Below are 25,840 nucleotides of genomic sequence, written 5' to 3' on the forward strand. Positions count from 1 at the left end.
GGGATTCCAGTGTCGGCTGGAGCGTTAGGAGAGGCATGCTGGCCATAGGAACAGCTCCCTCCCTCTGAACTGCGACACGCCATCTGGGCGGTCTGTTTCTTTGGTCTCTTGCGTTTGACCGTAGACCACTCCATGGTTTACACAGGCTACAGCGACCGAAAGGGTCAGGCGGAGCTGCCAAAGATTGCTCCTCAATACCCAATAAGCCCAGGCCATGGTCACAGGATGTGATCTTAAGCTGCTTTCCCTGCCACATGAAGGATAAAGCAAAGGAGTGGGACCATCTGTACCTAACCTGTTTTTCGCGCAGGTATTTCAGGACTGGAAGCATCCGCCGTCTTTTGTTGAGGGTTATTTGGGACAGATCCTGATACAAAAAGATCTCGGCGCCATTACAATATATATGACCGGCTTCCCTCGTCTTTCCAAGAATCCTTTCTTTCGTCGTAAAGTTGTGGAAAGCCACCAGAACATCCCTAGGTCTAGTGCCCGGCTCCGAGTGGAGAGGGCCCACCCTGTGAATCCTGTCGAACTGAAGGTCTGTAGTCACGTCCACTTCAAGGAGGTCTCTAAAGACGGTCATAAGAGTCTGAGCCAAATCTTGGGCCTGAACGGATTCCGGCAACGCTTTAACTCGTATGTTGATTCTTCTAGAACGGATCTCTAGGTCCTCAGCCTGCAGCTCCAAATTCACGGTAGCCTGTGCCAGTGTTTCCAGAAGATTGTCCACTTTCCCCGCATCTACAATGGCACTTTCGTTAGTGTCCACTCGTTCCTCAATCTTGTGGATATCTCGCTTTGTCTTTTAGCCCCTCGGCCAGATCCTCCCTCAGAGTATCAATCTGCTTCTGACTAGCCGACGTGATTTTGTCCACCATCTCTCCGAGGAATTGTTGAAGCGCTGTATAGGTAACCGGTCCATCTTGATGGTCTGGATAGGATCTCCCATTTTGAACATCTGACCCATCACGCACTGGATAGTCCCTCTGGCATTCAGTTTCTGGGTCATGGTCTTTGGCCCAGAACCTAGCAAGGGAGTTCTCCCGGTTCTTCCAGGCGCCCTTGGAGGCTGAGGGGGGATCTCTAGCCCTGTTCCTGGACATGACGGGGCACAGGTCTTGACTTCTGTCTCAGAAAGTTGGCGTGGGCCAGCAAAGCCAAGATAGGGATCTATGCACGTCCACAGGCAGCCACCCCTGTCGTGATCAAACAACAAACACTGCTCCTCCACTCAGAATCCCTGGGGGGGTCAGGCGTCTTTGTTACTCTAAGAATGGTATATGAGGGGGACGAAAGGGCGCCTCGCCTACCTCCGCAAGGTTAAGTCCAAAAGGGCCTTGCCTGGAGGGACACAACGAAGCCTCTATGCCTGGGGTATGCTGGGCTATGTTGGGCTTCTTCGATGCCCGCAGGACCTTCTCAAGGCTACGGATCCCTTGCTTACACACTCCGTCCCCCCATCATCGACCAGGACTAGCAACCACGCTAGTGGGCTTTTCAGGTGACAGTCATGGTTATCTCAATGGGCGTAACGTTTCAATCTTACAACTTGGCAGCTGCCGCACAGGTTCATCTCACCTCCACAAAGCCGCACGGGGCTCCCTGGTCACCCGCAGAGCCGACTCCACAGCAGAGCTCCTCCTCCACCAGCGCCGCCCGATCCAGGACACTGCAGCTTCCCAACAGGTTGATAATGCCGGCCTGCTGAAGTTCCAAAGACCACTCTATTGGGGTGTTCCCGGCGAAGGTTCGCGGACAATGTTCTGGGTTAAGGTCGTTGAGCAAGGAAGTCGGGACCCAAGGAGGCAGCCAAGAAGGACCAAACCCAGTGTAGGAGCGGGAGCGTGGTCAGAAGCTCCGAGATCGCAGCGCATGTTAGGCAGCAGCCATCATGGGCTCAACCTCAGTTCGTAGGCAGGATAAAGTATGGCAGCTCTTCCCAGAGGATCGCTCCTGAACAGAGAGCCACCGTGTTCCTCCCATGGGGCTCTAGGGCTGCGGCCGTCTTCTCGTGTTGTTCTGGTCCCCCTCCTGTGAGACCGGTATGTTATTTTATGGGTGTGCCATGCCGCAGGACCAGGAGCCGGGGGGGCGTAAACACACTGGAGCAGTGCGCCCTGATGATCCTGAATGCAGGGTGCGCTGTCGTCGGGAGCGCTCCCGGATTCCCCGAGCTCTGAGGGGCAGGCGTCAGATGGCGCGAGTATCGAGTTGGGCAGCAGTTCTCCGATCCGCCTGCCGCTGGTAGGCGGGTCTCAGCGGCACCCCCAACGGGGAGCAAGCACGATAGAAGAGTCGGGAGGAACTGTCCGCACCGCTCTCAGTCCATGCCAGCTGGGCTTGTCTCCACACTCCCCACAGGGCCGTCTCATCGGAGGTAGAATCGCACCTGGGCGACTCAGGCGGTCGTCCAGGGGCCCCTTCAAGGTACTGGCCGCGGCTCACTCAAAAGACCGAAGATAGTACATGTTGTCCATTCGCCAGTACTCCGCCACCGTTCCGAATGCCTCCTCGCACAGCCCTTGTTGTCTAGGGTTGTTCCGGTGTCGGCACCTATGTTAAGCAGGAGCCGGGGAGGGCTAAATATGCTTTATATGCCGTTCCAGGTGCTATGGAGGATGGGAGCTCGGGAGCCTCAGTGCTCAGTGACAGACGGCCATCTTGGAATCCCGCATCCATTTGGATTTTTAGGTCCAAGAGGGCAGATTCAGTTCCGTGGCCGGGGCGGAAGCCTGATTGACACAGGCCAAGGATATTGTGGGTTTCCAGGTAGTTTTGGATTTGCAGATAGGCTGCTCTGTCAAGTATTTTGAGGAGCAAAGGTACGGTTGTGATGGGGCGGTAATTGATGGAAATGTTTAGCATCTAGTGTAGGCTTCTTGAGGAGGGGGAAAACCCAGGCTTCTTTTGAGAAGGAATTATTGATTAGCGCTTTGATGAAGGGGGCGGTAACCAGACAAATGTCTCCTTTGCATTTTGAGGGTGTAAGTCCTTTAATAATCTTGGTTGTTTCAGTGGTGGTGATCGGGGGTGAATTCGAACCAGGGAACGGAGGGGGGACGCTGGTCCAGAATATGGTCCATTTCTTTTGGCAATGATTTTGGTTTGGTGCTGGCATATTTTCTCGGAGTGCGTTTTGGATGTTCTTGCACCTTTTGATGGCGATATCAGGTGGTGGAACTGGTGTTTCGAGCTTGCGTAAGATGGGGAAGAGCTCTCTTGTGCCCAAGCTTTTTTCAATTCTGCGGTTGTAGATGTCACACTTGGTTTGCTGAATGGCTTGTTTGTATTTTTTGGAAAGACTATTAAATGCTGTTTCTCGGCTGAAGGTGTTTTTATCCAGGCGATCTCTGCTGCTCTTTTGGAGGAGTGTAAGGATTTGAAACGGGGTGTATATCGCGAATTAAGGTGGGCACTTGGTTTTACGGTTGCTCTAATGTGCTACCTTGTTGATGGCTTTGAGGAAGGTTTGGTTGTGTAGCACGACCATGGCGGTGGGTCAGTGTTTGCTTGTGCGTGAGCTGTTAAAGGTAGCAGCAGGGGGAGTAGGTTGGCCAGAGATATGTTGCAGGAGTTTCTGGAACGGAGAGCCAGAGCTGGTTGTGATGAGGCCAGAATGATCTATTACGGTGATATTGAAGGTGATGACGTTATGATCTGACCAGGGGAAAGGAACGTTAATATGTTGGTTTTTGCGGTTGAGGACTGCTATCCAATCTAGAGTGCAGCCTTTTTCGTGGGTTGGACTTGAAATCATGCAGGAGAAGCTTACAGATTCAATGCAGTTGGCTAGTGCGAGTGCATGGAAATCGCATGGCTCGTTCTTAGACTTAAATTAACAACTCCCAAGAGAATGAATTTGAGGAAGGCTTTGTGTTGGTGGAGAGTAGTTGCGCAATGTCTTCCTCAAGGCTTGGGGGTCTGTAGATTGTGATTCGTACGGGTGGCTATGGCGGATAAGGCGATTTTGATCAAGAACAGCCCGCCTGAGATGATAGTTTGGTATTTCTCTGATGGTTAGGAGGTGTTTGGCAATAATGGCTACTGCTCCTTCTCTTTTCGGAAGATATTGTATACGTCTGGGATGGATAGGGCGAGGGAGGGGCCAGCAGCTGGATGCAGCCATGTTTCCATGATTGGTAGGAAGTCCGCTTTGTTGGTAGTGATGAGGTTGGATATGTCGAGTCGTTGGGCAAGGAGGGATGTGGCGTTGATGAGCGCTCCTGTGATGTGTGTTGTAGTTTGTTTTTGAGTCAGTGAAGGAGGAGTTCTTATTGGGTGAGAGTTCTGGGCTAGCAAGGGAGGAAGGCTTGGGTGTAGTGGAAGCTTTGTTTGGAACTATAGTTGCAGTTTCTGGGGCGATGTTAGTATTTGTGATGGCTGGGGAAGCTGTCTTGAGGGTAGTGAGAGATGCGTGTGGCAGCATCATATTTGAGGTTATTGTGCCAAGGGGAGGATGTTGTTTTTGCGTTATGTTTGCAGTATGGGGCTAGGATGATATCTTGTTAGATTCTCGTGGTGCCGGCGGCGGTGGTGGCCCTTCAGGCCTCAGTAAATCACCTCGCCCACTCACATTGGCGAGTCTTTAGTTATAAAGGACAAGCTCTTTTTCCTTGCTACTCGACCTTACTTGCAAGAATGCTCTTCTTAGATGAGAGAAAAGGAAACCTCTCACCTGTCGCTGACAGATTTGAGGCCCAGCCAGGCCAGCGTGAGCAAGGAGCAGTACATCTTAGTGTTAATGGGTGTGCTAAATGGCCCATTAATTTGATTGATGTGTTGTCTGCCCCGTGAAACAGACGCTCTGACTCTCTCCACTGGGCACCGAGAGGTCAACTGTTAGAGCACGGTGAATGTCAGCCTTTGCAGACGGGGGGAGTGAAGCTCTCCTAGCTCTGAGGCGGTCAGTAACAGCTTTTCAGTAGCTGAAAGTTCTGTTCAGCCTTCACTTCTTCCATTAGCAAAGGTAAGACGAATACAGATGATTCTTCTCCTGCTTCGATTACACCTTATGCAGTATGTCTCTGTATTGTGTTGCTTTACCTTGCCCCATCCCTCCTCCTATCCTCCCCACCCCGGCCCACTCGCCCAGCACGCCTTTTGGTATTCGGGAAACCCTGCGGTATAAGTTTACACCCCTTCCCCACTGCCAGTACTGAACGCTGTATGTCTCCCCATCACTCCTACGCCTGTGTCCTCACATGTTGCCGCCAATATACAAGCACCGTTACCGTAACACAGCTCTTATCCGCACTTGCAAGCCAGCAACCCCATGCTGCTTCTTTCCAAACTCCACACTGTACATGACATGAAATAACTACCATGTTACTAATGCAGCCATGTTTAGTACATAAGGGATCCATATTTTCTAGACATTTAAAAATGGGGAAATATGTTAAGCGGCACGAGGCCTTTATGTCCCCGCCAGGGAAACGCAAGCGTGTAGGCCTCTAGGCCCAATAATACGCGGGAGCCAGGATCTCAGGCACAACCTTCTTTATTTCAATACGGGCAGCAACTGCCGCAACTTCCCTCGCCCCTCCACTTCCCCTGATGTCACGTGCTGGACGTCTTGTCCCAAGGCCGCAATGGCGGGCCACCCACACAACGATGTGGGCCAGCTGTCATCTCCCTCCTTTTTAGCATGTGAGGCTAGGATTGTTTTTTCACCCCATTTCTTCGATGAGGCGAAGTGGTTTCATGCGGCTCCTCTGGGAACGTCTTGCCCTGCTTGGGGTCATCCTTTCCAATGTGGGTGCCTGGGTATTTGTTTTGCTTCCTGACTCTTTCCCGTCCCCTTGGTACGGTTCCTCATGATGTCTTTCCTCTTCACTGCCTAAGTCCATTTCCCAGTGATCTCCTCGGTGTGGCATGACACGTTTGAAGTGCAAGCTGTTCCTGGTCACTGACGAACAGTCACTTTTCTGAGCCATGACCATGGTGCCTTTCTTGTGTGTGACAATGAGAGAGGAGGGTGCGAAAGTGGCTTCTTCCTTTCTATTCTTTGGTTTTCTGAGCCATACTTCGTCACCTGGCTGCATGAGATTCTCACGAGCTCTTCTCTTCCTGTCAGAGACTTCCTTTGTTTTTGCCTTGCTCGCTTCATCGTTTCTTCTTGCCTCTTGTTCTAGCATCGTCGGTTCTTGTGATCTTGGGTCTTCTGGCAGTCTGATCTTGACCGCTGTCCAGAATAGCAAGTCTGCGGGGCATACTCCCGTCATACTATGGGGTGTTTGTCTGTATTCCCTGAGCATTTGATTGAGAGCTTGCTCGAATGGCTTGTTTTGAATGTGTGCAATTTGTAAGGTCCTTTTGACATTGGCCATGAATCTTTCGACCATGCCGTTCGCCTGTGGCCAGCGAGTGGTTATTCGTCGATGCTGGAATCCCATGTACTTTGCAAATTTTTGAAAGTCATGGCTTATGAAGGTGGGACCGTTGTCCGATTTTATGACCTTGGCAATACCATAGGCTGACAACATTCGATCGAGTGCCGGGATGACGATTGACGTTGCGCTGCTCTCTACTATGTGCATCCGGGTATCGCGAGTGTTCGTCCATAAGTACGACTACGTGTGTGCCATCGCTCAGCAGTCCAAATAGGTCTACGGCGAGCTCCTTCCACACTTTATTTGGTAGCGGTGATGTCTGCAGTGGGTTTGGGTGTGGCGATGGAGCTACCTGTGCACAGATGTGGCAGCCTCCTACTATGGTTTCTATGAGGTGATCAAGTTGAGGGAACCATACCTTTTGTCGGAGGAGGCGCTTCGTGGCAACTACGCCGCGGTGCCCTTCGTGAGCCGGGTGTATTATCCTTTCCCGGAGGGTTCTGGGGACGACGACTTTGCAGCCTTTCAGTAGTACATTGTTTTCTACTACCATGAGTTCCTCTCGGACTTGGTCGAGCCATTTGACGTCGTCCCGTGTCGTTTCAGATACCGTCCTGGCTTGTTGTCTCATGAGTGTCTGCTTGTTTTCCTGCAGGCAGTGTCTTGCGATTCGGATTGCTGGGTCTGCCTCAGACTGCACTGACAGCTCCGCCCACCCCACCGGCAGCGGTTGTAGGTAATGTATGATGTAATTTATGTATGCGTCTGCAATGGATGGTTGAGACGCAGTTGGGTGGCGTGAAAGGTAGTCAGCAGGATTTTCTTCTTTCCCCGGTCGGTACTTTATCGTGAATTTGTAGTTTGCAGTCTTACACCCCATCGGGCTATTCTCAGCGGCATCCTTGCTTTGGGGTTTCCATAAATAGTGAGTAGTGCCTGGTGGTCCGTAATGATTGTGAACTCTTTGCCGAACAGGAATAGATGGAAGTATTCGCAGGCCCATACCACCGCCAGACTTTCTTTTTCGGCTTGTGAGTATGCCTGTACGTGGTCGTCAGGCTTCTGCTGGCACACGCCACTATGTAGGTGTTGCGTGGTTCTGCAGGGTCCGTTTGAGTTAGAATGGTGCCGAGTCCTACGGGGCTGGCGTCCAATTATTTCGGTGTCCCGGTCAGCGTCGAAGTAAGCCATGTCCTCTGCCTGCGATATGGCACCTTGTATCGCTTCAAACGCCTCCTGGCATTCCTTTGACCATATGAATGGTGTGTCTTTGCGCGTGAGCAGGCGTAGTGGGTTACTCACGGTTGCGTAGTCTTTCAGGTATCTAGAGCAGTAGCTGGCTAGACCCAAAAATAATCTTAGGTCTGTCGTGTTTGCGGGGGGTGTGGCTGAGTTGAGGGCCTCGACTTTTTCCGGATCTGGTCTCATACCTTTGTCCGAGAAGATATGACCAAAGAATCTCAGTGATCCTTTCGAGAATTCGCATTTTGCTTTGTTTAGCGTTAGTCCTGCTTCCTCGAGTGCTTGGCACACCCTGTGCAGCGCTAGATCATGTTCCTCTTGCGTCTTGCCGTATACTAGAACATCATCGGAATAGTTCAGGCAGTTTGGGATATGTCTGATTACTTTGTGTATCTCTTCTTGGAAAATTTCAGCACCAGAGGAAATGCCAAAACTGAGTCTTTTGTATTGAAATAGGCCAAGATGTGTTACGAACGTGGTGATATATCTAAATTCAGGCACTATTTCGATCTGTTAGCTTCGGTTTTTAGGATGTGCAGCAGGATTTTCATTGTGTGTTCCTTACGAGTGCACCAGGCGGTAATCGTACCTTTGCATGGCAGAGGTGTTGTGGAGCCGTAGCGGTAGATGTCTAACGCCGCTTTCCTGATCTTTGGCTGTGGTGCAAGCAATTCGTACGCTTGTTCACTGATGATATTGACTGTTGCTCCCGTGTCAATCAGGAACTTTAACAGGGTGTTGTTCACGTGAAGTATCAGTACAGGGCTTTGTTGGGTGGCTGCGGAATTGTCATTTATAGCCCACACATAGCCCTTCTTCCTCTGATCTGCCTCAGACGACGGGGTGTCACTGCTCGTCGGGGACCGTCTCTCAACATACCTCACGAAACTCCTTCTGTATGAGCGTCTCGTGTCCTCAGACGACCGTCTGTCTTCGCGTGTGTAGCAGATTTTCCGCTCGCTGTCTTCTCTACTCGTGGGTCTTCGGTCACTCTCCTCTCTGGACCTGGGTGGGCTCTGGCGGATGTATCTGCGTCTGTCTTGGGTGCAGGGTTTGCTTGGCATGTGTATTGGCGCATTCTTGCACATGGCCCTATAGTGATCCATCCCTCCACATGCGGCGCATTTCTGTCCTATGGCCGGGCATTCTCCTGTGTGTGGGTATTCGTACCCGCATTTGTAGCACGTGGCCTCGGGGCGCTTTCCCCCTGGAGTGGGGTTTGCGTATAGTTTGTTGACTGTCTGAGTTTTCCCCTTGTTGGTGTAGGGACACTTTTCCTAGATTGTCCAGTTGTGAGTCAACTGCGGCTTCCATGCGGGCCAGTGCTAGGATTTCTTCTAGAGACCTCTGTTTTTGTAGGAGTTGCTTGCGAAATGGTTGTGACAGGCATCCTGCAATCACTTGCGATCTTAGTGCTTCTTCGTTAGAGTATTTGTGGAAATCAGTGTTTCAACTTAATGCGAAGACGCATCACAAAGTTGTCTATCGACTCTCCCTTTTCTTGTCTGGTCGTGTGGAAGATGTGCTGTTCGTAGTCGACATTCGTGTGTGGTGCGAAGTAGTCTGACAGTTTGGCCTGCAGTTTTCCATATGTGACGGTGTCGACATTGAGTAATTCACCTGTGATGTCTCTCACTGCCGGGCCCACAGCGTGTTCTTTAGTCTTGCATCATCCGTCAAACCAATGGTACCAGTGTAGAACTTGAAGTCCCGGAGCCATATGGTCCAGCGGGGTCCTAGGTTTGAGGTGTCTAGTACTTCAAAGGGGTTTGGCATGTGCATTATTTGAGATGCGCCCCCTTCATTTTGTGTGTGTTGGTTATTATCTTGGGTGTTATCATTTCCTCCTGACGAAGCTGCTGCTCCCGCACCTCCAGAGGATGAGGCTGTGGTGCTTGCTGAATCCGACATCTTGTTTGGTGTCCTGGGACCCTGTCTTGGGGTGGTGGGTAGCAACTGGCTCTTAGGCGTGTGCTTTTGTGTTTCTGTCATGATCTCTGCTTTCAAAAGATCAGGACTTGCCCGACTCCCTTGGAAGCAGACCCATAACCCCGGTTCCGAGTGCCAGCCAGTCCCAATTGGGACCTTTTGGATCCTGTCCTGGCGCCAGTGGCACCAGGCTCATAAAGATGCCCAGTCCCAGCGCTGGAAGCGCCGGGCTCATAATACTTGGGTGGACTTACCTGCAGCAGACCATGCTGCTTACTTACCTGCCAGTTGAACCCCTGATCCTCTTCTGTTTGGGACTACTTTTCCTGTTGGGTGGGGCAGGAGCCACTCCCTAGGTTCAGAACACTGGAACTCTTCTGGAAAGCAGGAACTCTTTTCTTACCTAGGCGTGGCTGTGGAAGGAGACACCTAAGCACTACAGGAGGCTATTTAAACCACACCCGATGGATGAATCTTGCTTTGCGTTATTCTGCATTCTCTGCAGCAGAACGCTCATCGTGTCTTCTGCTTCTGATCCTGGGCCTAAGGGAACAAAGGCTTACCATCCTGGAATCCAGTCTTCAGCAGCACCTGTAAAGACAAAGAAAGAACAGGTTAGCACTACGGTCTTCAGTGGCAGCGCATCTCTTACCTGGTCCTTCGGCTGTCACCAACGCCTCGCGCTGCATTCCGGCATCTGAAAGACAAAGGCTTACCTACTCTTCGCATGCTCCGGAGGTCTTCGCACTGCATTCCGGCATCTGAAAGACAAAAGCTTACCAGCTCTTTGCACGCTCCGGAGGCCTTCGGCGCTGCATCCCGCATCTGAAAGACAAAAGAAGGTGCGTTTAAAGACATTGGGCAACTTTATTACTCACGTGCCATTACTCCTTCCCACGCCGAATCCAGTGGGTATTCCAGCACCCTTCAGCTTCTCTAAAGCTCCGAACTTGTACCTGCAAGATAAAAGGGACAGTTAGTGCGCATCGTGAAGCAGGCTACAAGCGCTTTCTTACGTGCTTCCAGGCGCTTCTATTCCTCACGCGGGTTCGATCTTCAACTCTCTTCAGCCCGCCATCCGCCATCGCCGGAACCCTGCAAAACAAGAGATATCATTACAAAAGACTTTTAAGACATTTGAAGTGCCTAGAACTTACCGTTCGTGCAGTTAACGACGGACAGCAGTCCTCTGAGGTCAAGAGGCCTGCACCCTTATCCAGTGAAGAAACTGGTTACGGCACCCTGCCCCGAGGCAGATGGAGAGCTCGGCGTTCACTTACCTAAGGTGAGGGTGTTAACCTTTGGGGTTCTACAGGAGAAGAGAAAGGGAAGGGAAGAGGAGAGAGGCGCCCAATAACCCCAGTTCATTAATCCCATATTTTCTATCTGCAGACATCTTACTCTTCGAGTCAGACATACAGTGCACAGAGTTCCAGCCCAAAGAGCCAACCGTGTGTTACACATCACCTTTGAAGATACGGCATTCACCCAGTCAAGACCGGCGCCTCTGCGGGAATCAGGTGAGCGTTACAGTTTCCTCCCTTTCCTGGAGCGTGGGGTGTGGGTTTTAAAGCTCCACGTGACGGCGCCTGTCTCGTGCTCAGGCCGTGCTGTTTTCCGTGTGATGGACCGCACGTTTTTAGCGCTCTGTGATTCGTGGCGCGGTATGAGCGTTGGGCATGAGCGGTGCTTATCCGCGTGATGCCTCGACCCTTTCCTGGGCCCACTCGACTTGCAGCATCATCCGTGCTGCACATGCTTTCACTGTGCCCCTCTGCGCTTGTAATGTGGGGGCTTCCTTCGCGCTGGGGAGTTGGGCGCGAGGCTTTCGGGCCCCTCCCGCTCGCGCTCCGCGTACCGCAGTGCAGCTTGTCGGCCGTGACCGTGTGAGAGGCGCGCCAACGTGCTAAACTGCTCGGCTGCAGACCTCGACACGGCGCCGGTGGGTTGTTTCTCCGCTCGTCGCCATTGTTATGTTCCCGCCAGGGGAAACGCAAGCGCGTAGGCCTCTAGGCCCAATGATACGCAGGAGCCAGGATCTCAGGCACAACCTTCTTTATTTCAATGCAGGCGGCAACTGCCGCAACTTCCCTCGCCCCTCCCCTTCCCCTGACGTCACGTCCTGGACATCTTGTCCCAAGGCCGCATTGGTGGCCCACCCACACAACGATGTGGGCCAGTTGACAGCCTTCATTGTTTCGGCAGCTTGTATTTATTTGTAAAACTGCATTACCAGGTTGTTTTTGCCATTTTGCCCAAGTGTTAACGCACGTGTTGTACAGAGGATTTAGAGGTTTGTATATGCTATTTACAAGTAACTCATGTGTAGTGCCGGTATTTTGTGCTTTAGAAAGTGCCGTTGGGGAGGGAAGAGGCAGCACGAGGCACTGGATCCGGTTTTATACAGTGATTGGGGCGGGAGATGCGTGACCAGTGCTGGTGAAATCAGCGGAACGCTTCAACGTTGAACCCAATGCTAAACGAATTGGGGTGGGGGATCGAGGGCAAGCGAGTCCCACTCTACAGAAGGTTACCGGGGTAGCTCAGCAGGTTAAGAGACCACTGCTGAGATAAGATGTTATCTTACTTGTTAATCTTATAATTTTTTACCACAAGTCAGTGCTATAAAATGGGTTGGCCCAGAGCATGGGTTGGCCTGTTGCTTGTAATATATTCAGTGCAGAGGTGGGTTGTATTTCTGCCCCTGTAGTGAAAATCAAAAGTTGGCACCCATGAACCCACAGTTTAATTTCCTAACAAATGCTGTAAGCACAGAATCATCTATTTTTTGATTAAGCAGTTTAACAGGAATATAATCATCTTTAAAAACACAAGGAAGGGGCACAAGAAATACAGGGTATTTGTTCCATAGTCCGACCAAAAAAATCCAATTTCAAAGAAAACTAGTCAAGTGAAAGTAAGTTTAAGCAGAGTTTGGAAATTACTTTTTTTCTACGAACGTGTAATGCACATTTGGAAAATAGTGTGCCCGGCATGTAGAAAGCCTGCTTTTAACTGTGATGGCTCCCACTCCAGTGATAGTCATGGCCCCAGCATTAATTCCTGTGGTGTCCCTTTCAGGCCAGCAGAAAGAAAACGCACGAATGACGGCTGGGGAAAAAGAGCACAGAAGATTACTGAGCACCCAAATAATTATTTTAGCATTTATATAACACTACGATCCCACAGGCATCTGAGCACTGTTTATTGTTACCCACGGTGTGTGGGGCTCATTTATCGACCTCGGAAGGATTAAAGGCTGAGTTTGCCCCTTCCGGGATTCGAACCTGCATCAGCAGGCTCTGCACAGATGTCAAAGCGAGCGCTCTACTCGCTGCGCTATCGTAAACAGCTTCCCTCAGCCAACCTTGGGGGCTCAGTAAAGCCTTGTCAGGCCTGAAATAGTGCTGGCCAATGTTTAATTGTGTCACCATTTCTTTTCAAGAAAAAGTTCTTGCGATTATGTTCGAATTAGTTGTGATTAAAAAAAGTAAACTGCTACTTGTTCTTGCGCTTATAGAAAGGCACATCGACAGCACTGTTAAAGTTGGTCACCCGTCACAATTTTTTTTTCAAATAAAGTGTTTGTCATGATTTTCTGGGTCGAGTGCATTTGCCTTTGGTTGAGTAGATAAAATAAGTGACTCGACCTGCAAGTCTAGTGAAATTCTAAATATTTTGCGAGCCCTGCTCTAGATTTGAGGCAAGAATTCCTCCAGGTGATTTATCGATACTGCCGGGGTGTAGCTAGACGAGACACTAGTCTTCTATTCCTATTGTCTAGGGAACACAGCGAGTAGAATGCTCGCTTCGACATCTGTGCAGAGCCTTCTGACGCAGGTCGAATACTGGCAGGGCCAAAGTCAGCCTTCCATCCTTCCGAGGTCGATAAATTAGCACCACACACCGTGGGTAATAATAAGCAGTGCTCTGATGCCTGAGGGTTTGTAGTGTTATATAAATGCTAAAAACTAAACTAACTGTTTACTAGGGCTTGAGGTAGGCTTATGTCTCGTGATTTGTAGGATAGAGGTGATCTTGAGTGGGCAGGAAGAGTGATGGTGGGATGTCATGTGAAGGAGAGCGGGTTTGACATTTTTAGGGAAGAGTGTGTATTTATAGTTGGTGGTGGCGTGATGTGACTGGTTGGAGAGGCAGATTGTTGGCACACGGTTGTCCATGGCTAGGTAGGGCCAGGCAGGGGTTGAGCCCCGCCTAGTGTATGGGCCTTTGGAGTAGGGCAGTATTGCCTGGTTCCTCTGGCTGGGATCCAACTGGAAGGGTTGTATTAGTTTGTCGGAGTCTGGCAGTAGTTTGTCAGAGTCTGGCACCACTCTGCAGTGTGGGTTGGGTGACCTTTATTGCAAGGAGCAGGACCTGGTGCTGGCTGTTTGTGGGCGAGGACAACCAAATTAGCATTTCTAGGGAGGTCTTACTAGCGCGTCAGTGCATCTGGCTGTAAGTCTGTGGCGGCCTCTAGGATCGAATTTACATGCAGAGAACGAGTATCGGTACATCCCAATTTGATTCGTTTTAAGGCAAAGGTGGGCACATAAGTAGATTCTAGACATATTTTGTTGAGGGCAGAGGTGAGCACATCAAAACATTCTAGATACGATTTGTTGGTTGCAAGGGTGAGCATCTGAAGACAGGAACTGGTTCAGATTTGTGATAGATCGCACAACTCCAACTAACCGCATTTAAGCAGCACGGAAAAGGGGGGGGGAATTACCAGTTGCAAGAATAATATCTTCCCAGGTACTTGTGCCCCCATAGCGAAAATCAAAAGCTGGCATCCATAAATAGATGCACAGTAAGTGAAAATATATTTTAAAGTGCAATATACAATGTAGTTCAATTGACCTTCTCCTTAGAAGAAAGTGCACAAGACAAAATGGCATAGTACTTTTAAAATAAAAAAGGAATGAAAATCAGAAAAATAACCTGACAAATCTTCCAATAAATATGCTGGCAAAGTATGAAAGGTGCTCAACTTTTAAACCTAGTAATCTGTCGTGAAATATTCCCTGGAAAATTAAATCCCAATACGAAACAAGTGCTTGTGGTCTTGTGGATAAACGTCGGCACTGGGAACAGGACAACAAGCTGTTGTGTCCTCCCTCTGGGAAAAGTTACGCTGTCCACCCACGTGTCCTTTACTTGTGTCCTGAAAAGAAGCCACATTCGGGGGAAAATAACTGCACTGGTGTCCAGGATTGCAGACTCTCTTGCCACATCCTGGGCAAATACTCATGACTTTCTTGCCCTCTCATCATTCCACCCCCCCCCAACTCTGCCCACTCCCCCTGCCCCCCACCACCATGCCTGGCTTTCAACAATACTCTGCTTTATACAGACAACTTGAAAAGTACAAATACCATAGTGTCACTCGAATTTATAAAACCTTCTAGAACTATGTCAGGCAATTGTGTCCAATTGTGGCATTATTCCCCCCATCTTGACTGAGACTGCAAATAGCAGCATGCAGTTCAGCAAAAGGGCAAAAAAAATGGTCCCTGCGTGCAAAACTTTCAAGGACTGACCATTGACCGGTTTAACAAAAATAATAATTCGGATGCCCAGTCGGTCGGCCATCCATGCAGTAAACGGGATTGACCCAGCATAGCTTCAAAGCAAGGAAATGGCTGGCCCGTTTCTCCAAGTGATCTTGTAACTCTGGCTCATTTATCAGGCAACATGGCCTGAAGGGGCTTGCCCCTTCCTCCCTTTGAAGCTAAGCAGGGTCTGTCCATGACCAGTGATTTTTCACCTCTGACATCACTATAGATGTAAAGATATCTCTAGCAAAAACCATGGATACTGCATGGATTGCCGACCGACTGGGCATCCGAATTATTATTTTTGTTAAACCGGTCAATGGTCAGTCCTTGAAAGTTTTGCACGCCGGGACCATTTTTTTTGCCCTTTTGCTGAACTGCATTTGTAGTCTCAGTCAAGATGGGGGGAATAATGCCAATCTCTAACAGCGGTTACGGAACTGCACATACCCTTGGCTATCTGTAGTCCTTTATAGCCTCGAATATCGGAAAAATAGCTGAAAATATCAGGAAGACGGCAGGAAAAAATGCTTTGCTGCCCCCACCGGCCCTCGCAAAGTAACCATGTCATCTGTGCCAGTTCCCCTCACTCCCCAGATAGCACACACTCCTGCCCTCTCCCTTTCCCCCACAACACGCGCTGTTTCTGTGACTATTTGCTTTGAGATGTGAGCTATTTGCGGCTATAGGCTGAGGCTAAAGTAAGCCTTTAGTTGCAAACTCTGTCCCTAGACCCACTCCAACGCCTAAATTTCACTTCATTTTTTTACTGTTTATAAGGCGCTTAATACCAGCAATTGTTTTCTAAGCGTGGGATCGGGATTCGAGCCTGTGTTGCGCCGCTTTGTCTTGGAAGACAAACGTGTTGCCCCTGAGCTAGCTATCCTTCCTTGGTGTCCACCAGCACCTCCCAGACAGCCCCCCCACCTCAAGCCTTATGCAAATCGCATGTTTTTTTACCTACAATGGCTTTATTCCTATGTTTCATTTTCCATTCTCCTCGGCTATAGCTACGGCTATCTCTCGCATTGACAGAAAAAAAAGATGGCGGCTGTTTGATTTCTAAAAACGCCCAGTTTTGGCAATTTACCGAGAGTTAGCCATCTATTTTTGAGAAGAGTGCACCCCCTTCTCCTTCAAATATTTAACTAACTACTGCATGGAAAAACCCTAAACCCAGCAAGGATATCGAATTAACGCTTTGTGCCCGAGTTGTTTTGGACCAGGTCCAAATCCATGCAACGGTTAGGGCTTTGCGCTTTGGCATAAATGTACCTTGTTTGTGTATGGGAAAATTAATGGGAAGTAGGATGCAATTTTGGGGAAAGAAAATGTTGTCTTCTTAATACCCTTTTCATTTTTTAACAGATCTTTATGAAACTTTGCAGTCTGGGGGGGTCCGTGAGTCCCTAATCACTTTAGAAAATCCGACTCATCATAACTATAGGACGGCTATCGACATATGTATATATATATATATAATATATCGTTGCTGGAGAAACTGTGTAAAGAAATGCTTATCCATCAGAAATAACATTACCAAGAGTTAAGTAATGTCTTTTTTCCTATTAAGAAAAGAGTGGTTTTATGCACAAATGGAATGTGTGAACTTGGAGAAATTGCAACCTCTGTCTGGCTTTTGTGCCTAATGACATGTTGGAGGTTTTAGCTGCAAGTAGAATAAAGTTGTCGCACGTTTCTACTGTTTGTTCTTGCCTTTAGGAACAAGAGTATAATAACCAACCATCCTCCTCCCCATTCATGGCAACTACCCTGTAGCTTTTTATTTATAATCACTGTTTGACCTTAGGTATACCTTGCTGGTATAACTTGCGTCTGTCCTCACCATCTGGTCCTCTGCAGCTCCTTCCTCCTTTTGGAATGCAGAAGGCACATGCACCACCATTTAGCAAGATTGCTTACCTCTCATTAATTGTAGGTATTGAGTCAGAGGGGCAGGCGTTGTCAGTGACGGGTTAGTGATTGATCAGTGGTGTCACTGGGCACATTCCGCTATGGATTCTTGCCACTTTTCTAACTTCAAGCGTATGTGAAGGTAGCTCAAGCTGGATATTACACAGATGCAGCATTGGTGTCAATTTCCAAAGAACTGTAATCTCAGATGACTCCCGCCCTAGAAAGGATAAAGTAGTTTTGAGTGTTTCATTCTGAAAACAACTCAGAAAATCCTGTGGTCTAGTTCCCCACAAGCTGTCACTTGTTATCCAATACTGATACCAAAACATCTTGGCACTGTCCACCTGAGAGAAAGTGAAGACTACATCCAAGGCAAACAATGCCTTAGCCATGGGTCCCTCCACAAGATACTTCCATACCCAGGATTATGTAGTCAAAATCATAGAGCCTGGAGCCAAGAACCACGTTTTTCATTGAATGGCAAATTTTATTTAACTTTAGTGGGACTATCATGGAAATAAAAGCAGAGGATACACTGAAAGACCGAGACTGTTTGATTGATTCATTGTATACACCAAACAATGGACGCGCAAATCAGTGATGCCAAGTGTCCGAGAATAATACATTATAGAACACACGTGTGTACAACCGTCGTCCATCTTTAGAAGGCTTGATCATTTACATTACTGTGATAGAGAGGAAAACAATGCAATAAATATTAAAATGGGGACATTCAGAAACTCTTTAGTGCACAGAGTACTAGTTTCTCGGAACAAGCACCTGCCAAATTTAGTAATTTGATATCACAATAATAATTTTGCTGCTTTATAGATTTATAGGTGACCCGTTGCACCCCAATGAGATTGAAGCGAGAATGTAGGTGTTTCTGAATGTTGAATTGAGAGGGGCATATAGTAAAAACATGAAAATGTCACTAAAGCGTGATACGGCATGGATTTCGGTGACAAACTATCGTTTCTAACCTTCCGATGGCCTCAGTATATCAATCTCTAACGTATAATAAGTTGCAGAACTATTGTTACTTGTGCTATTGTACTGGTGTTTTTCGCAGCAATCGCATGGATTTGCAGAGTCTGTGAGATTCAGACCTTTGGCAAGAGCCCTTCCATTTTAATTACTCCAAAGAGAAGCGCTGTCTAATTTACCTCATGAGTGGCTTCCTAAGCTTTTCGTCAGAAGCTGAAAGGATCGTCAACAACTTAGATGGGGCATCATATCTTGTACATAGTTGTTAGACCATTCCAGGGGTCTACGTTCCTTTAAAGGCTCTATGCTCATTTTCTTCATAGTCAGCAGCCACAGCTTTTCAGAGACGACTGTTATCTGCTTCCGCTACTCCTCGGTCATCTCCAAATCCAAAGCTCGATTTTGGGTTTGTTCTCGTTCTCATAGCAGCCATTCCTCGAGGTTTTCATGCTTGAGCATCATCTCACACGTTTGGAGGAAAGAAGGGCAAGACCAGAGTAAGAGCTGATTCCTCCCCTGCAAACTTGGCCACTGTTAGTCTGAACTTGGGCCTCCCATCCTCCACGTTACCCTACCCCCAAAATGGCCATACTCCTCCTTTGACAGCATCCACTCTTCAAACCAAAAAATATACTCCATTCTGTGAGAACAAAAAGAAAGTGAAGGGGTGAGGATGAGCTGGCATGTGCTTGATTTACCCCTAATGCGCTCAAAGCTCCTTTTTGGTGCGAACAGGTTCACAGATCTTGCCTCTTATGCTGGAAGGATTTCTTGCACGTTTTGAAAGGAGGAGGGCACTAATAGCTATGGACTTTCTACGGTGAATGTTTATTTCCTATCTGAAGTAGGACATGGTCTTTTTGTGTTTCTTTGAAAAGTTTAACATAAGTATTTGTATTTATATTTAATCCGGCTCTTCACATACGGTTCTAAATTGGCCAACTAATGTTTTTCTTTTCATGCTTCAGGTTACACCCCAGCATTGGCTTGTGCTCCCAATAAGGATGTGGCAGATTGCCTGGCTCTCATCCTGGCCACCATGATGCCAGTCTCCTCCAGCGGTGTGCTTCCCTCCCTGACCCTGAATGCCATCAACCACTACACAAACACCTCAAAGACTGTTACCTTCGACTCCCTTCCCATCGTGAGGACCGAGCACAGTTCCTACTGCAACTTCAATAACATTAGCCGGGAAGATGGCTACCCTTACCCCGAGGATGACGAACTGAACGATTCTGATTCAGAGACGTACTGAGATTGTCTCAACTGGAGCATGATTCTGTTGGAGAGCTTGGGCATGCGGGCACCGCCCACGTTTATCAACATAAGCCAGAAATAAATTGTTTTATTTCTAGGGCGTAATAAAGACCACTTTGGTTTTACAAAAAGATTTTAGCACTCAAGCCTTTGTAGAAGAGGGATGAAGTTGGAGCGGCCGAGCCTGAGCCCCAAGGGGCTTTTTACCCATTTGTATACCAAGGGCAACTTGCAACTGTGAAAAGTGTCCCGAGACTCTCCAGATCTGTGACAGACTGAAAAAAACGAATCGTCGTAGAATTTTATTGTGTTTCTGCTGTGTGGTGCCAGGAGCAGCATGGTGCAGCCGCAAGCCCGGGCTGGTTTAAGATAACACTAGTGTAAATAGAGACAGCAGCTGTACAAATCTTTAAAGATGAAAAAATAAAAGGCAATAAATAAATGTGGTACAATAGGCATTGTGTGTACAGCAAATTGCCAAAGGACCAAATAACTTAAAAACATTGTTTTTGTAATTAAAAACTGTACTTTTCATGTGACAACTGGAAGTGGGGAAACAGCCAAGCTTTTATGGTGTAGGCAGCTTTGGCAGGATGTGTTATTGTGTTCTGATGTTCATTAAAATGCCTTCCACAACCCTTTTAAATATGAAAAATCGCAGTTTAATCAGTTCTCTTTTTTGGGAAATGTGCGTGAAGGGTTTGAGCCCACTGCCCAGGTGTGCAGCCAGATCTTTGTACAGGGTATTTTTATTACGGACAGAGACCACTAGGGGCTGCTACGTTTTATCTTTTAACATGCTTTTTATGTTGAAATGTTAATTTTAAAATAATGGCAGGTGGTGTGCCATCGGGGGGGGGGGGGGAGTGGATATTCCGCCTGTTGAGTGGATCTTACTGAGGGGATCGAGTATGTAAACGGTGCAGTGCTTTATGTGCAACATGAACTGGCCAGTATACCTGCAAGATCTACTCACACATGAGAAACATTTACCTCGACTCAGAGTTTCAAGGTGTGTGGCATTGAGAGGTAATGATCACGGACAGGGTAAAAGCGGTTACTGCTACTACGTGCAATGTTGACAGGGGGGTAAAACCAGGACTTTTCCCTTCCCACTAACCTGCCAGCAAAGGGTAGATGTAGGGATTGATGCAACCATCAGCAGTCTCAGCTAGTAGTTTCCCTTCGTTTCAGATTGTTGTCTGAACTTTCACCTGGCAAATAGGGCACCAAAGCTCCCAGATGGAAGTTATATGTTACTTAATCTTTCACAGTTTCCAATGTGAAAACACAATTGGGCAGGGTCTAACAATTGAACTGGTGCCATTAACATTAAAGAGCATTGGTGCCTTCCCTTTTCACCTTTTTGCCCACCTCTACAAGTGGAGCGCGTTTTCGATATCGGACCAAGACCATACATTCAAGCAGGTGGACTTTCCTGTTTTTATGACTCGTTAGACTTCAGAACAGACTTATCCTAAAAATACAGGAAATATTGCAGTTTATTGAAGTGTCGTGTCCAAAGTGCCTGCTGTGTCAAGTTGGTTATTGAGAAAGAGCTGCAAAGTATTGCTTCCCCTGGTAATTAGTCTCTTGTGGCCTTTAGAAGGACATTCATTCTGTGGCATCTATAAAAACATTTGATCATTTTCATTTTTCTTTAGGTAGTTGCAGTGTCTGATTGGCCAAAGGAAATGTGGTTCTTATCAGAAACGGTGCAAAGTGCCGTGAAGATATAGGGTGTCAATATGGGACTGTACTGAAAAGTTCAGTACGCTAAACCCCTAGTAGTTAACCTTTCCCACTTACAATAACTTTCCACTTTCAAAGTTTCAACGTACTTCCAGGCAGATTTAATTTGAGTTTGCTGCTTCCACAGTGTACTGCTTTGTATGTTCCAACCTGCAAAGTCTGTACTTTTCACCCACCATCTGTATTGTTGAGGCCATTTGTCTAATATCTGGCTTTGAGAGCAATTCGCCTCATAGAACTTAAAATTGAGAACTCCAACTGCTTTCTAACCTCACAGCCTACATACTCTGGGGAGCTTTCGGAGCAACACCCATATCATTTCCTTTTTGTTTGTGTATCTTTAACTCTGGGATGTCACAAAAGCCATCTCCTCTCCACCCGCTCTCCGCTCCTGGTTCACACAGACTGTGTCTCTTGCCATTATGTTAGATGAGCCTTCTCACGATTTTTTAGGATCAGGAAATCAGGAAACAACCGGTACCTCCATATTGTATTATTAATCCTTGTGAATGTAAAAATAATTTTGCAGTCTGTAAAATGGTACATGGTTGTTGGGGAGCAAATGCGATGGAATATGGCTGCTGTTTTTGGCTACAGGTAGCATTCAAAAGAACAGCAAGGTCCAAAGTGATTTTTAAGCCTCGACACCCCCTCCCTCTTGTAAAATGGTTTCCTGCTGAAGTAAATTTTACAGTTTTCCCCCAGAAGCTTGCATACAACCTAATAAGAATTTCAACTTTAATTGATTTGTGTTTACACTTGTTACATTTACAAGTACACCTGTGTTTCCCATGACCAGCGCTCCAGCCTACACGGGCAAAGTACAAGTGAATTTCAGCCAATCAACCCCTGATTATCATTGGTCCTTTTTGTATTGTGATCTTGGAAAACTAATGGAACTGTAACGGCGCAGCTGGTTTTCTGAACACCAAGTGTGAAACCGGGACAGTATTTTGATCTTTGATATTTTTTGTGAGTTTTTTGAAGACTTGATATACGCATGTACATAGGATAGCGACTGCTTACATACTGCATTCTCTGCACTCTTTCAGACATGGAGATTCCTGTATATTTTATGGAGTATAAATAAAACCCAGATGTGAGTTGTATTTAATGAACTATCCATGTGCCTTGTGTGCAATACTTTTGTTTCAGTGGATCTGCTTTGCATTTGTTTCTTTGTGTTGGGTCTCCAGATCTTAGTTTCTTACCTCCTTTATATATACATTTCTAAGCACTTCCCACGTAAACGGTCATACATGCAGTAAATGTACACGGGTTGGAACAATTTTGGTATGAATCTATATTTAAATAGTTTTGGAGGAGTGAGACTACAACTATTAGCAGAATTGTGTGCAAAACATTGCATGTTACAACGGTGTTTGAATTCTTGAAAGGCGACCAAGCAGTTACACAAGTAATAACAGCATGTTGGATAAGTGCCCAAGCTGAAAAATTCCCCAGTATCAGAATGGGACCTGGTGACTGAAGGATTTTCTATTTAACAACAGATCCGCACTTCTGGCAACGCTGCACCCAATCATTGAGATTACACTTATGCTCTTCATATTCAGATACATCTGACATTGTATGAGCAGTGAATAAAATACGGACAACACATTTCACTGAAGTGATTTTCAACTCTGTACAAAGGCTTGATTATTGTAATGAAAAAGATTTCCACAATTTGGAGCGTTCCTTTCTAATGGATTCCTTCCTCCCACTGGCCTTATATCAGAAATACGTTCTCCAGCATGAGTCTGAATTCAGACACTTTCAACCACTGCAAGGCACATTGCAGCTCTGTCCGGGGTTGTTGGGACCCATGACTCAGTGTGTAATATTATGAGTGGTATATATGTAGCCAGTTGCCCCCTTTGATCCTTTTTTTGCATGTTCTGCACACTGCTTTTGGCAGGCCAGAGGCTTCAATGCTTCTGCTTACTGCGTCGCACCTAATCCCCCGATGGTCTTTGTCTTTAGGCCCTGCATGCACTGCAGGAGGCAAAGGTCTGTCTGGTCCAAATAGTGTACCCTTGACGCCTGAGGACTGATCACGACATCGAGCACTTAGGCTGGCTAAAGTCCATTCATCCCAAAGCCCTATGGTAGCATGCTGCAAAGCTTTTCACTGCGCTCCACAAGGGCATTAAGAGGACCCCTTTGAATTCAGCCAGCTCAGAGCCTTCAAGATGTTTAGTGTCGAAGAGGAGTACTCGTAGGAGTCCCATTCGAATGAAGAATCAAAGTAAGACCTAAAAAAAAAGAAACACAGCAAGAGGTCCCCCTCCCCCTCTTCATCTAACTCGCAGAATTAACAGCATCACTCACACACTTGGAAAGACAATACTAAAGAGAAACTGCCATCTAACAAAGGACAGGTACGGTTCCCCGCCAGTTCCCTCACAATGGAGCAGCAGGGAAGGTTCAGTTGTAACATAACTGATATCTTTGCATGGTGCCGGCAACCTCAGCAACTGTGCTGGAGACCGGGCACTCTGCGCCATATGATGCTTTCACAAGATTACTGCCAAAGCCAAATAGATTGTAGGACGGTCTGCCTCATTGCAGCGCCTGGTCGAGTATCATTCCATGCACATTCTGGTGCTACTGTTGCTGCCCATGACAAAGCAGCATGGCTGATACCAGCTTTAACTCCAACTGCGGACTGTCATCCAGCTGAAAGGTATCCCCACAGAGCTAGGATTCCTTTGCATGTACCCCTCCTCATAGAGCCTGATGGTCCAGGTCTCCATTGCTGTGTACAATTCAGATACTATTCCGACATTCCCTCTCTGGGGGAGAGTAAAAAGATTGCCACCATGCGTCACAAGGATTTCCCATAAGGCAGTCTGTTGCTGTGGGCTCTCGGCAAGCACTATGTCCTGGCTATGTACTTGCAGGATCAACTCTGTGGTAACTGAGAATTTTCCCATACTGAGATGGAGGACTTTTCCACCTTTATGGAGGATGGCAGGAATCCAGCATGCCGCTATCTTGCAGACAGGTCTGAACATGGGTGATTGTGTGGCTTGATCGATGGGCACGGACAGTGCTTCGGAGATGCTCTTTGCTGATAACATTGGCGTTTGCCAAATAGGTCCAGACCAAGTTCCTGGGTATGCTGTTTTATGGTGAAAATCTGATTCCAAGGCTGGTGTGTCCCTGGACAATTGTAAAGCTGCCATGGCCAAATCGCAACCTCCAGGCACCAGTTATTTTGGTCCTATCCCCCTTTGCTTATGGGCAGTGGTCAGAGACCCTTGGGCATGCAATGCAGCAATTCCTCCCCCCCTCTGCCCCACAAGAACAGGGTAGTAGACGCACAGATTTTTCCAATTGCCTTCATTCCACAGGTTGCTCATCTTTGATATCCTATCTCCAGTGCCAGATATCTTTTTGGAAACCTTTTTCGCCATTAAGTGGCACAACGTGGCTCCATATCGGATATCTCCTTGATCTACAAGAAATCCCTGTTTCGCTGTTGCAGTCCCTATGTTTCATCGGGTGGTCTTCCTGGCAGGCCCTTTCCTCCTGAAAATCTGGTGGTGAAAATCCTTTACATGGTCCATATCTTTTAGTCCCAGAAGTTATGTGCCTTCACTTTTCTGAAAATAATGGCTCTCTTGGCCTGCAACTTCCTGGTGGTGCTGGAGGCCTGGTTATGCATGAGTGTCAGTGTCAGTGGTCTCCATTCAAAGGTATCATGTCGGACCTGTTGCAAGTCTCAGAGAAGGTTTCTCAGGATCTACTATGGTGGGCTCTCCAAAACACCCTGCTGAGAGGGGTGTTTGAGCAACTTTGGCCCCTACTAACTAGTCAGATGGTGAGCAGGCTGAAGCTGCGGGCAACCAGGTTGGTCCTGGCTGCCTTCCTAAATCTGTTGGGAGGAAGTGTGTTGGTCCTGACGGACAACCCAGTGGCCATCCAGTATCTTCACAAACGGGATGGTGTGAGGGGCCGTACCTCAATGCAGCGAAGAAATGTGACTTTGTTCTGGGTCCACAGGGAAAAGGGCAGATTTGAGGACGTGGAGTGCACAGTCAAGTCCGATGTGGTAGGACACATCAGAGCCTTGCACCACCACTCATTGGCATACAAGTTTAAGGACAGCTTCCGCTGGAGCTACAATATCACATATAAGGATTCTGTAGGAGGAACATCCACCAAAAAGAACATTACCAGGAGGCAAGTCATTTTTTCTTCTGCTTCAATTCTCCCCTCTTCCACCCAAGTCTAAAACCAATTGCAGTGATAGTTTGGTATTATTTTCATGCACTTCCTTCTATAGATTGTAAATCTTGTGATACTCGTTAGTTCAACAATTTTTTATATGCATTAGAGAAAATTATTTTTTTTCATACTTTCACTACATTATTTATTTTGCTTTTTATGTACAGTTGCAAAAGTTGCCTTTTATAATTACTTGCCTTCAAGAATTTACAAATAAAGCCCTTCAATTTTGTTACTTAACCCCAACACTTGTTACTCTGTTCTTACAGCTTCATCAGAGTAATGAATTTGCATGTAAACAAAGGATTTTAGAGAAACAAAGCATTATTTTATGTGTAAGAGAAATGAGAATTAGTGTTGTGGGTTGTGTGGCCTATACGTGCCTCTTAAGGGCTTGCTTCGTGCAAGGAAGATTATCAGTCTTTATCCTAATATGTGTTGTCTTGTGTGCCTTCCAGTATGAATATTGTAAATGTATTTCATTGCACCCAATTCATTGATCAATATATATTCTTTGCTATTTTTGTTATATTCACTTGTGGATCAACTTTTAAGTTTTTCAACTTTTTAACTTGAAAGTGTTGTTGGTCGAGTAATGTTTAATTACATTTGCAAATAATCAGCAGAGTGCCTCAG

General features: G+C 47.3%; 1 protein-coding gene across 2 annotated transcripts in view; it reads left to right on the top strand.

Moving 5' to 3' along the window:
* Window positions 1–19,874, top strand: part of ANKRD28 (ankyrin repeat domain 28) — a 1,823,421-nt gene extending 1,803,547 nt beyond the window's left edge. For both annotated transcript variants that reach the window (XM_069648906.1, XM_069648905.1), the window contains exon 28: window positions 18,931–19,874. In XM_069648906.1, the coding sequence (XP_069505007.1) occupies window positions 18,931–19,217 (287 nt within the window). In that variant the 3' untranslated portion in view covers window positions 19,218–19,874. The remainder of the gene's footprint in view (window positions 1–18,930) is intronic.
* Window positions 19,875–25,840: the final 5,966 nt, after the last annotated feature.

The sequence above is a fragment of the Ambystoma mexicanum genome, chromosome 2q (assembly GCF_040938575.1).
Source record: "Ambystoma mexicanum isolate Mex_15411 chromosome 2q, UKY_AmexF1_1, whole genome shotgun sequence".
NCBI lineage: Eukaryota > Metazoa > Chordata > Amphibia > Caudata > Ambystomatidae > Ambystoma > Ambystoma mexicanum.